At 37.8% G+C, this 13,701-nt stretch overlaps 1 protein-coding gene across 17 annotated transcripts in view; it reads right to left on the minus strand.

The window, feature by feature from the left end:
* CSPP1 (centrosome and spindle pole associated protein 1) overlaps window positions 1–13,701 on the minus strand; it is a 131,673-nt gene that overhangs the window by 115,208 nt on the left and 2,764 nt on the right. For 16 of the 17 annotated variants that reach the window (XM_058443936.1, XM_032759622.2, XM_032759618.2 and 13 more), the window contains exons 2-3: window positions 7,095–7,203; window positions 4,876–4,975 (exon numbers count right to left, since the gene is read on the minus strand). In XM_058443936.1, the coding sequence (XP_058299919.1) occupies window positions 4,876–4,975; window positions 7,095–7,193 (199 nt within the window). In that variant the 5' untranslated portion in view covers window positions 7,194–7,203. Of the gene's footprint in view, window positions 1–4,875; window positions 4,976–6,518; window positions 6,614–7,094; window positions 7,204–13,701 lie in introns of those variants that run through there. The other variant, XM_058443934.1, reaches the window with a different exon arrangement.

A 13,701-nucleotide genomic window follows, 5' to 3' on the forward strand; every position in this document is an offset into this window, starting at 1 on the left:
CACCTTGGACCACACCTAATAGTTTACACTAACAAGGTAAATCATTGTGAGCCCCTAGTGGGTTTGACCTTAAAATTTACCAGATGATGGGAATGTCTTTATTATTCACAGTGGGTACCTTGGACCATACCTAACAGTTTATACTAACAAAGTGAATCATTGTGAACCCCCAGAGAGTTTATGCTACAGAGATGACAAAAACAGAAGCTGGTCATGCCAGAAAAACCAACCATGTGATTTGAGGGTTGGGCCTTTGCACCATGTGACATCAGCCAGGCCTAAGAGGAATGAATGTAGCAGGGCTAGAGATCAAGCCAAGAAGCAATGATTCAACCAATCATTCCTACATAAGGAAAATCCAGTAAAAACTCTGGACACGCAGGCTCAGGTGAGGCTGATTGGCAATATTCTGTATCCGGTCACATATTGATGTTCTAGGAGGGTAATGTCTCCCTGAGACTAACAGATGCTTCATGTTTGGACCCTCCCAGACCTTACCCTATGTGTCTCTCCCTTTGGCTAGTTCTACTTCGTATACTTATGCTATAAAACTGTGACCATAAGTATAGTGCTTTCTTGAGTTCTGTGAGTCATTCTTATGAATTATTGAACTTGAGGGGATAGGGGAAACCCCCAAATTTATAGCCAGATGGTCAGACCTGAGGGTGTCCTGGTGACCCTTGAACTTGCCGCTGGAGGCTGAAGTGAAGGCAGTCTTGTGGAGGCCTATGCCCTTAACCTGTGAAGTTTGGTCCAACTCCAGGTAGCTGGTATCAGAAGTCACTGTAATGCTACCTCAAATCCTTTTATGAAAGGTATAAATGGTGATAGAGCTACATGGAATTAACCATGAATATCATCACTATCTAACAGAAAAGAATTTATAAAATCATAGTGTTGTATGATAGTTGTACTATGAGCTACCAATAGATTGTTTTCATTGGATAAAATGAGTATGTCCAGTTTATATATCACTGATTACTATACTATGCTTAATTACTTATTCAAACTATGATGTTACAGTGCTTTAATACCTAATTTCCAAATTTGACCTATATTAGACCTGTTTTTTATAATTCCTAAATGAGACCACTTAAGGAAAACCCTTAGTTGCCAAATAATTTTACATTTTTCCCAGTGTGAGAAACTATGTATTTGACTGAATTTTAAAGCCACAATTAATCAGGCAGGAGGTCAGTAACTAAATGCTTATGCAGTATAAAATTAGTCAAATTATATATTGTTCTTTAATAAAATTCCATGTGCATCAAATGGTTTCAGATGGCAATGGAAGAAGCATTCCATGAAAATTAAAGTCAACACACCCAAGAGAATTAGTTTTATTTTTGCAATGGGGACATTAAGTCGTTGGTTTAAAACATCTTTTCCAAGCAGTAAGTGCTGCACGCTGTGCTAGGCAGTGGAAATACAATGGGAGACACGTTGGCATGTCACTGTGGTACAAAAGAGAAGCTGAATAAGTTCAAAACTACTCTTCACGAGGAGAACAAATCCTCTAGAAGCACATGACAAGACTGACCAACCCAATCTAGCAGAAGTATTAAGATGGCAAATTTATCATATAAGAAAAAAAGAAGGCATCAAAGGGTTTGAAGCAGAGACTAATATGATCAGATTTGTTTTATGCAAATATATAAAAAACATACAGAGATTTGGTACAGGGGGCTAGACTGTAAAACAAAACAACCACCAAAAACACTAGGAAGCTTTTACAAAAATCTGACAGACAACAGAGGCCTGCATAAAAGAAAGTCAGTGGGATTACAGCAGAGTGACCTTATTTGAGATTTATGCATTAGAATCAACTAGACTTGTGTAACTGCTTGATATAGGAGACAAGAGAAGACAGGAAATCAAGGATGACTAGGCAGCCAGCTCAGTGAGATGGGGAGCACTAGTAAGTTTGACAAGAGTATAAGTTAATTTTGCAAATTTTGATTTTGAGCCCATGCCATACATGACCATACAAGTACAAATGTCCAATAGAAAATCAGACATATGGGTCAAATTCGCAATAGAACCTGGGACTGGGGATACAGATTCAGAAGTCATGAACACACTAATAGTAAATAAAGCCCTGTGAGCGGATATGGACACTCGGGGAGTGTATAAGATGAGAAGTCGGCTTAGGTCAGAGGCCCAAGTAACATCAATTAATGAAAAGGCAGAGGTCATCGTCTTTCAGTTATACTTTTAACTCTCCATCATATGTGAATGTAATGATCAAAGAATAATTCCTAAGACAATTCAAACAACTACTTTTTTTTTTTTTTTTTTTTATTGAGATGGAGTGTCTCTCTGTCACCCAGGCTGGAGTGCAGAGGCATGATCTCGGCTCACTGCAACCTCTGCCTCCTAGGTTCAAGTGATCCTCCCACCTCAGCCTCCCAAGTAGCTAGGATTATAGGCCTGCGCCACCATGCTGCGCTAATTTTTTTGTATTTTTAGTAGAGACAGGGTTTCACCATGTTGGCCAGGCTGGTCTTGAACTCCTGACCTCAAGTGATCTGCTGGCCTCAGTCTCCCAAAGTGTCGGGATTACAGGCGTGAGCCACCACACCCAGCCTGAAAAACTACTTTTAAAAAGATGGAAGGCCAGGCACAAGTGGCTCATACCTGTAATTCCAGAACTTTGGGAGGCCGAGGCAGGCGGATGGCTTGAGCTAGGGAGTTCGAGACCAGACCAGCCTGGGCAACATAGCAAAACACCACCGCTACAGAAAATATATGTATATAAAAAAAAGTTAGCCGGCATGGTGGTGCTCACCTGTGGTCTCAGCTACTTGGAGGCTGAGGAGGGAGGATGAATCACTTAAGCCTGGACAGTGGAGGTTGCAGTGAGCCAAGATTATGCCACTGCACTCCAGCCTGGGCGACAGAGTAAGACCCTGTCTCAAAAAAAAAAAAAAAAAAAAAATGATGTAAAGGAGAAAAAGAAATTAATATTTATTGTGTACCAATTAAGTGCCAGCCATCTTTTCACATATTTAACTTTCGCCCATAATGACTTTTTGAGACAGATGTCACAAGATAAGGAAACAAAGTTTAGCTCCTGACAGGTCATAAAGGCGTCACAGCCCAATCCAAAGCAAGCTGTAACCCTAGAATTTAAAAGGGATTCTGTCTAACCTTAGCGACCTTAGTGCTTGAGATAACCTACTATTAAACTTTTTAAAAATTATCTCTTGGAATAATTAAAATTTAGATTCATAAAAACATAGGGCTGGAAGGTAATCAAACTCATTTCACAGAAAAAAAATTGAGAGCCTTAGAGATTAAAAAATTTTACCAATATATAATACTTTAGTTCACTAATGCTGTATATTAATAATTTATAAGAGATTCAAAATGGAAAGAGTTATCTATGTATCTGATATTAAAAGTAGGGCACCCACTTTGAGCTATTTGTCTAATGGAGAGACAAAGCTTACTAACTATTCAATTTCTTGGCCGGCATCCCCTTGTATCCACTGGCACACAAAAGCAATTTAGGAGTATACCTACAGCCATGAAAAGTTGTCTGAGAACAATGCTTTAATCAAATGAACTTATCATAGTTGATTTTCTTTTTGTGAAAAAGTTTGTCATCAATAAATCACAAAATGCACATTAAAAATATTCATACAGGTCGGGCACAGTGGCTCACACCTGTAACCCCAGCACTTTGGGAGGCCAAGGTGGGTGGGCAGATCACCTGAGGTCAGGAGTTCGAGCCTGGCCAACATGGCGAAACCCTGTCTCTATCAAAAATATAAAAAATTAGCTGAGTGTGGTGGCATGCGCCTGTAATCCCAGCTACTTGAGAGGCTGAGACAGGAGAATCGCCTGAACCTGGGAGGTGGAGGTGGCAGTGAGCCGAGATCGTGCCACTGCACTCCAGCCTGGGCAACAGGGCCAGATTCAGCCTTGAAAAAAAAAAAAAAAAAAAAATATATATATATATATATATATATATCTCATACAGACTGGGCACAGTGGCTCAGGCCTGTAATCGTAATACTTTGGGAGGCCGAGGCAGGAGGATTGCTTGAACCCAGGAGTTCAAGATAACACTGAACTATGATCATGCCACTGCACTCCAGCCTGAGTGACAGAGAGAGAGAGAGAGAGACCCTGTCTTTAATAAATAAACAAAAATTTTTACATATTCATACATTTTCTTTTTTTAAAATGTATACCTACCAAGCCAAAATGTGGTAAAAAGTTTCCAAATATTTTCTTTTTTTTTTTTATAAGCCCGCCATGAGCCGGGTAATTTTTTGTTTTTTAGAGAGAGGGTTTCAGGTTTAGCCAAGTGGTCTCAATCTCCTGACCTCACCCAAAGTGCTGGGATTACAGGCGTGAACCACCGCACCCGGCAAAAGTTTCCAAATATTTTCATACCATACCATAATCAAAGCATTAGTATGGCTACGTATTAACTTCTTTACAATTCCAACATGATCACCAATAATTAAAATAGTCTTTCACCAAACAGCATTTTGTACCCTTTAAGCATATTTCTTTAATTTTTAAATAAGCAAGTTCACCATTTTCAATCAACAAATAAAAGTTTCTCTTCTCTCTCTCTCACACACACAAACTCCTTTCAAAGTTTTCAATTTTTAAGTTATGTTATACACACCTTCTTCTATAAGTTCCATAAATCATAACCAATGCAGTATCACATAAAACAAGTACAAAGTTTTCAGTATGAGTTCTATTTCATATGTAGACCATATTGACTTATATAAGATTCCAGAAAGAAAAATTACTAGGATTCCAAATAAATCTTTTTTTCTGACAAGACAAACCTCTTTCAGAAGAGTCCACTAAGGATATCTTAAAATAAGTTTAGCACATCTAATGACATACCTAAGGAACCCCTGGTCTGTTGACTATTTGGTGGTATGTTTTCCTTAGCCATAGAGATCAGTATCTTACTGTTTTCAGAAAGCTTCTCTGACAACTTTCCCTGAAAGAGATATAATGTTTACAAAGGCAAGAGGAAAAAAAAAAACCATGAAATATACAAACCATCTCAAATTTTAATTAAACAGTTTGATGAAATTACACAGTACATCACAGAAGAAACTAGTGTAAGGTTTGAGGAATTCACCAAAGGTATTTTAATTTTATAATAGATATTCTAATATTTAACTCATTCACTTACCAACAAATATTTACTGAGTTCCCATTAAGTGCCAAACATTTTGTCAAGCATTGAAAGTATAAGAGTTTTAAAAAATAGAAGAATTTCTGCCATCATGAAGCTTATAAACTACTGGGGGGACACATAACGAACTCAACACATGATTAGATTACGTGTTATGTAGACAGTGGCAGGAAGGGGTTATGAAAAAAAAAAAAAAAAAAACAGATTAAAGTAAGGAGGCCCAGAAATGCTGGGGGACTACAAGGCCTCACTGAGCAGGTGATACTTGAACTAAGACTTAAAATTATTTATGTACAAATTAATGTTAGAAATTATAACAAAACTGTCTTTAAAGCTATGTACTCCAAATTATGTAACTCCAAAGCCATAAGCTGGTCCTAACTACTGGAGAGTGGTTAAGAGATAGACTCTGGAGCTGCATAAAGGTTCCACTCCTGAATCCACCACTGTGTGGACCTGGACAAATTACTTAACTCCTGTGAGCTTCACTTTCTTAATCCATAAAACAAAAAAATTTCACCTACTTAACAGGGATATTATGATTAAATAAAATGATACATATAAAGTCCTTGGCATTCCTGGTACATGACAGGTTATTATGGAAGAAAGGCAACCTATTATGTTGGTTCCGAGGACAAGCACTGGAGCCAGGCTGCCAGGGGTCAAAGCCTACTTCCACCGACTCTACTGCCTTAGTCTCATTACTTAACTTGCCTCAGTTTACTCATCTGGAAAATTACAATAACAGCACTTACCTCTTAGATTACTGTGAAATATAACCTCTTAGAATATGCCTTGTCCATAGCTAGTACTCAATAAATGTTAGCCATGTGAGTAAAATTGTAATTAGGGTATCTATAGTATCTATATTATTTATCATCTCAGCCAAGATACCTTTGTCCAGGACAAATGCTAAACCAGAAAAAAACACTGGACAACAGGTAAACCAGAATCATCTTGAACAAACCAATATATATGGTTACTGTCATTATGATGAACCATATGGCACAGATTAAACTACATGCTGTATCTTATTACATAAGATACAGCATAATACCTAACAGAGCTTAGCATAATACGTAACACAATCTCAGTAAGTATTTGCTAAATGGATAAATCAGTTTCACCTAAACAAGGAAAGCTTTAAGAAAGCCTTTCAGACATTGCTTTAAGAAACAATTATTTTAAGCCGGGCACACTGGCTCATGCCTGTAATCTCAGCATTTTGGGAGGCCGAGGCAGGTGGATCTCAAGGTCAGGAGTTCAAGACCAGCCTGGCCAACATAGTGAAACCTCAACTCTACTAAAAATACAAAAATTAGCCAGGCATAGTGGCGGGCACCTGTAGTCCCAGCTACTCATGAGGCTGAGGCAGAAGAATCACTTGAGCCTGGGAGGTGGAGGATGTGGTGAGCTGAGATTACACCACCGCAGTCCAGCCTGGCCGACAAAGCGAGACTCAAAAAAAAAAAAAAAAAAAAAAAAAAAGCAATTATTTTAAGAAATTTATATTAAGAAACACAAATAGTACAAAATAATAAATTCACTTTTGCAGATTTCAAAAAAACTTTTTAAACTAATTAAATTGAATTTTTTCACATAGACTATAAACTTGCTTTTACAACTATTCTGTTTATGTTGTGGAAGTTCTTTGTAATAGAACTGGTCTCATAATCATTTTATAACCAAATAATTCTTCAACAAGAGATAAGAGAAACACTGTGAGATATAAACCACCACAAAAGAAAAACTGCATTCAAAATTACTGCAATCTTGTCTGGAGTCAGGCTCCCAGAATGACAGCATAGTACGAAACAGAAGATTCTCACTCATAGAAGAGGATGTTTTGCATTTACACAGGAGTAATCTCCATAGACAATTATAATAAAACATGTTCAAAGAAAATTATTAAGTTTACCTTCATTTCCATGTAAGGTGGATCACTTTCCAACTCTGCTTTGTCTTCGGCCAGTCTGGCTTTTCGCTCTTCAATAAACTCATCCAAATTATCAGCCATTTTGCAGATTCTTTAAAAAAAAATTTCAGTGAGCATATCTGTATCACCGTATTTTTAGCCTAATTATCAACATGTAGAATTAGTCCACATTTAGTTTTCAATCTCACATATCAAATTGAGAAATTCAAACTTAAGATTGATCATAAATATGCCTGCCTACTGCCTCTCCCAGCTTCTCCAAAAAGCCTACAATATACTTTAAAATATCTGAAATAAAAAGAAAATGAAAAACTACCACCACCCTCCATATACACCCCCTCCCTGGCAAAAAACAAAGGCAAGCAAACAAAAAGCTCTTTAAATCCTTAAGCCAAAGCACTTTAAAAAAAAAAAAAAGTTTTTTTTAAATATTGGGAGATAATTTCTGACTTACAGAGAAGTTACAGTAATAATACCAAGAACACACAAAGAGTCTTTATTAATTCCCTATTAAGATTTTGCTCCACTTGCTTCATCCTTTGCTTGTGCACACAAGGTCATTCTCTCCATACACACAAACACAATTTTTTCTAAAATCATTCAGAGAATAAAGTACATATATCATAGCCCTTTGCCCCTAAGCTCTTCAGTGTGTGTATCTTAAGAATTGAGTTATTTTCTTACATAACCTCAACATAATTATCAACTTTTGTAACACTGATTTTTTAATCTATTGTCCATATTCCACTTTTGTCAACTGACTCAATAGCAGCCTTTACAGCCTATTTTTCTCTTTCTAATTTGGGATCCCATCTAAGTTAGGTATTGATTGCATTTCACTGCTTTATCTCTTTTGCCTTCTTTAATTTGGAATATCTATCTCTACCATCTTTCTTTGTCTTTTACCAATTTACACAGGTAAAAGAATCCTGTGTAATAGCACATCTTTTCAATAGAACATCCCTTATCTGGGGTGTGCCTGATGTTTCTTCATGACTAAATATAGATTATGCATTCTCACCAGAAATATTAGGTGAAATTTTAAGGTGTCACAAAGAGAAGGCACATGATATTTACCTGCCCCTCATTAGTGATGCTATTTTTGATTATATGGTCAAGATGTTGTCTAATTTCTGAACTGCTAAACTGTTCCTCAAAGTATAAAGTACCATATTTACATTCCAATGTATAAGAATGTATGTGGGTTGTAATGATAATTGCAATTTCTACACATCCTCGCCAAGGCGTGATATTTTCAGTCATTTTTATCTTAGTCATTCTGTGTATTTAGTGGCTATCTCTCTGAGGTTTTAATCTGCATTTCTCTGATAACTATGATGTTGAGCATCTTTTCATCTATTTATTTACCACGCATATAATCATTGGGAAAGTATCTACTCAAATCTGCCCTTCTGTTAAAATTAGCTTTTCTTTCTTTTTTTTTTTTTTTTTTGAGACAGGCTCTCACATTTCCCAGGCTAGAGTGCAGTGTTGCCATCACAGTACACCTTCAGCCTTGAACCCCTGGGCTCAAGCAATCCTCCCACCTCAGCCTCCTGAACAGCTAGGACTATAGGCAAGCAGCACCATCCCCAGCTAGTTTTTTCATTTGTTTGTTTATTGCAGACACAGGATCTCACTACGTTACCCAGGCTGGAGTGGTATGATCATAGCTCAATGTTACCTCTTCAATTCCTGGACTCAAGTGATCCTCCTGCCTCGGCCTCCCAAAGTGTTCCAACTACAAGCATGAGCCACCAAACCCAGCAGATTGTTTTATTATCATTGAATTGTAAGATTTCTTTATATGTACTTGATAAAAGTCATTTATTAAACTTGCTTTATTTTTATAAAGCAATATTTTACAAAACTTGCTTTGTAAAAATATTTTCTGCCAATCTGTGGTTTGTAAGTTTTCTTGATATATTTTTAACAGTGAAAGTTTTTAATTTTTACCAAGTCCAATTTATCAATTTTTTAATTTATTGTTTGTACTTTTTGTGTCCTATCTAAAAAAAAAAATCTTTTTTTTTTTTTTTTTTTTTTTTTTTTTTTTTTTTGAGACAGAGTCTTGCTCTGTCGCCCAGGCTGGAGTGCAGTAGCACAATCTCAGCTCACTGCAGCCTCCGCCTCTTGGGTTCAAGCAATTCTCCTGCCTCAGCCTCCTGAGCAGCTGGGACTACAGGCGCCCGCCACCACACCTGGCTAATTTTTTGTATTTTTTTGTAGAGACGGGGTTTCACCATGTTAGCCAGGATGGTCTTGATCTCCTGACCTTGTGATCCACCCAAGCCTTGGCCTCCCAAAGTGCTGGGATTATATATATATATATATATATACACATATATATATAATTATATATATACACATATATATAATTATATATATATAATTATATATATAATTATATATGTATATAATTGAAGAAAAGCAGGCTTTACCTAAAAGAACATGTTGAAACTTATAACAGCTAAACAGTACATAATGTAAACTTCATGCTATTATTTACTACCAAAAGAAACACTGATTTTAAAACATAGCTTTAGGCTGGGCTTGGTGGCTGACACTTGTAATCCCAGCACTTTGAGAGGCCAAGGTGGGATCACTTGAGCGCAGGAGGTCAAGACCAGCCTGGGCAACATAGTAAGATCTCATATCTACTAAAAAAAAATAAAAATAAAAATAAAAATAATTAGCCAGGCATAGTGGTGCATCCTGTAGTCCCAGCTATTGGGAAAGCTGAGGCAGGAGGATTGGATCACTTGAGCCCAGGAGATCAAGGCTACAGTGAGCTTATGAGCATGCCACTGTACTCCAGCCTGGGCAATAGAGCAAGATCCCATCTCAAAAAAAAAATTAAAAATAGAAATATATATATATTTACATATATAGTTTTAGCAAAATATATTTCAAATCAACAAAAGTTGATATATTCTGGCCAATTTCTTTTGTTGTTTTTTGTTTTTTAGAGATGAGGTGTCGCTCTGCTGCCCAGGCTAGTGTGCAGTGGCACGATCATAGTTCACTGTAACTTTGAACTGCTAAGCTCAAGTGATCCTCCCACCTTGGCCACCAGAATCACTGGGATTATAACTGCCAGCCACCACACTCAGCTTATTTCAGCTTTTTTTTTTTTTTTTGAGACGGAGTCTCGCTCTGTCACCTAGGCTGGAGTGCAGTGGCGTGATCTCGGCTCACTGCAAGCTCCACCTCCCGGGTTCACACCTCCCGGGTTCACACCATTCTCCTGCCTCAGCCTCCTGAGTAGCTGAGACTACAGGTGCCCACCACCATGCCCGGCTAATTTTTTTGTATTATTAGTAGAGACGGGTTTTCACTGTGTTAGCCAGGATGGTCTCGATCTCCTGACCTCGTGATCCGCCCACCTCGGCCTCCCAAAGTGCTGGGATTACAGGCGTAAGCCACTGTGCCCGGCCTATTTCAACCATTTTTAATTTGCTAATAGTCATGAAAGATTTTTCCTAGTAAAAATTCTGAACTCAACAGCAAACAAGTTTTCATGTTTAAAAAAAATCAATCCTTAAAATCCTCTAATCTTCTTAAACATTCTATGTCTGATAGGAATAAAATGATGAGATACACATATTTTGCTATAGAATTTTGCACAGAATTTAAACAGAAATGTCATTTATCTAGGCTGGGGGCAGTGGTTCATGCCTGTAATCCCAGCACTTTGGGAGGGTGAGGCAGGTGGATCATCTGAGGTCAGGAGTTCGAGACCAGCCTGGCCAACATGGCGAAACCCCGTCTCTACTAAAAATACAAAAATTAGCCAGGCATGGTGGTATATACCCATAATCCCAGCTACTAGGGGACACTGAGGCAGGAGAAACGCTTGAACCAGGCAGGTGGAGGTTGCAGTGAGCCGAGATCATGCCACTCCACTCCAGTCTGGGCAACAGAGTGAGACTCCGTCTCAAAAAAAAAAAAGAAAAAAAAGAAATGTCATTTATCTAAAAAGAAAAAAAAAGCAGTTAATATGCCACCTTCACACGGAACTAAGGTTTCCATACAACCTAATAACAATTATTAATTTAACATGTTCATTTACATGTTGTTCTAACCAGGCCTTGAAAGCTCTCCCTCCTGAATTTATAGATGCTTATCTTTCTCTTTACTGTAATTATTTAACATTATAAATTATAGAACTGATTTTAACTTAACAGTAATCAAAAGTACAAAAAGTACAAATAAAACATACTTTTAAACAACCATAGTAAATATAGCATATGCCATAACTAAAACATAAGATTTATCCGAGATATAAGTACATTTCTAATCATTTCTAATTTTGTCCTATATCTAATCCGATTAGATTATAATGACTTTAATATTAAAGAGTCAAAGACACGAATGAGTTTTCTCCTGGTAATGATCTCCAGCCAAAGACCACCAGGAAAACTACTACAGTTAAATTGGATTTACTACTCATTGCATTAAGGAATGCACGGAGAACATAGACCATGGGGAACCCTGTGGTATCCTGTTAAGAGGATATTGGAAAAGACTTACATGTGTTGGGTGATTTGGGGGAAGGCTTAGTTTAAGGAAGTGGAGCTTTGCTCAGGATTGAACACTGTTAGAAGTGGGTTTAATTCTATGATGGTACCACTCAATAAATCTAAAATATAGGGGGAGGCTAATGCTGTGACTGGTAAACAAGCAGTAGTCACTCACATCAGCTGGGAAAGGGAATGTTTGGTATCTTGGTTCTTGGACAATATTTACGTTTTGTCTGTTTGGACACACTGATGGAATGTTTTTGTCTTGATCCATCATAGACACAAAGTGGCCTTATCTGATGTTGACATTCTGTACAATAGTTTATCTTTAACAGAAAAACACAAAGTTACTGTGAATGCCAGGCTAGTTTCTAGCAATACTAGTTTCTAGATGTCACGGCCACTTTTCTTTTTCTCACTCCTAAAAGCATGTGATAACTTACATAAAACATATTTCAACTACACAATTATTCAAGAATTACTTAGTGAATCACAGAGACTGGGTTAATAAATATGGCATAGGTACAATATAGATTAAGAAAGTCTGTAATTTAAGGATTAAGTTGCCAAAAATAAATCAGCTGAAAGAAACCTAAATGAGATTATTTATATATTTGACACTCTACAATATAAAGTCACTCACAACTTTTTTCAAGACATCACGGCCAAGTATTATTTCTCCAGTAGCTGTGTACATAGTATGTAGATGATAAACAGTTTTCAGGAAAACTGTTTAATTGAAAGAACTGAGTTTGAAATACATTTCTATCATTTATTGATCTCAACATGAATAACCTCAAGCATGTTCCTTAACTGCTCTATGCCTAATCTATAAAACAGAAATATCATTTATTCTAGTATATTATGAAGAAAAAAGAAAATAATGCATATAAAAAGTATGACAGAGAACCTAACACTTAGAAATCAACAGATCAGGCCAGGAGCGGTGGCCCATGCCTGTAATCCCAGCACTTTGGGAAGCCAAGGGGCGTGGATCACCTGAGGTTAGGAGTTTGAGACCAGTCTGGCTAACATAGCAAAACCCATCTCCACTAAAAATACAAAAATTGGCCAGGCATGGTGGCACACCTCTGTAGTCCCAGCTACTCAGGAGGCTGAGGCAGGAGAATCGCTTGAACTCAGGAAGCAGAGGCTGTAGTGAGCCTAGATCACGCCACTGTACTACAGCCTGGATGACAGAGCAATACTCTGTCAAAAAAAAAGAAATCAACGGATCAATTCTTTTATTGTTTATGGTTTTGTATCTTTATAGTCTTTGCATATATGAAGATTTACCTCTTAAAAACAGAGCCTGCAGCCGGGCGTGGTGGCTCACGCCTGTAATCTCAGCACTTTGGGAGGCCGAGGTGGGCGGATCACGAGGTCAGGAGATCAAGACCATCCTGGCTAACATGGTGAAACCCCGTCTCTACTAAAAATACAAAAAATTAGCCAGGCTTGGTGGCAGGTGCCTGTAGTCCCAGCTACTCAGAAGGCTGAGGTAGGAGAATGGAGTGAACCTGGGAGGCAGAGCTTGCAGTGAGCCAAGATCATGCCACTACACTCCAGCCTAGGTGACAGAGCGAGACTCTGTCTCAAAAACCAAAACAAACAAACAAACAAACAAAAAAAACAGCCTGCAAACGTAAAGTATGCTGAGATTTAAATAATCAATAATTGATACCTGGTTATCATAATCCACACCAACATCTCTAAATCTTAACCTTTGGCTCTTTATGCTTATCATATAGATATAAGCAGACCAGAGCATACCCATTCTGCTAAGTCTAGTCAAATCCAATAAACAAACAGAACCCAGTAAAAACTGAGTTTGCCCAATTCCTTCTCCCAAATTCATCAGTCACAAAAAGATGGGAAAATGTTGCTCCTATCCTTTTCCCTCTCAAGGAGTGGAATACAAATTTCCTCCCTACTATGGGAGCATGAGAAATGGAAAATGACTCCCCTCCTAAAGCAGGACATTGTGCTAGAGGCTGGTGTAATCAAAAATATAAAATGTGGCCGGGTACGGTGGCTCACGCCTGTAATCCCAGCACTTTGGGAGG

This window comes from Hylobates moloch, unplaced genomic scaffold, assembly GCF_009828535.3.
Source record: "Hylobates moloch isolate HMO894 unplaced genomic scaffold, HMol_V3 SCAFFOLD_9, whole genome shotgun sequence".
NCBI lineage: Eukaryota > Metazoa > Chordata > Mammalia > Primates > Hylobatidae > Hylobates > Hylobates moloch.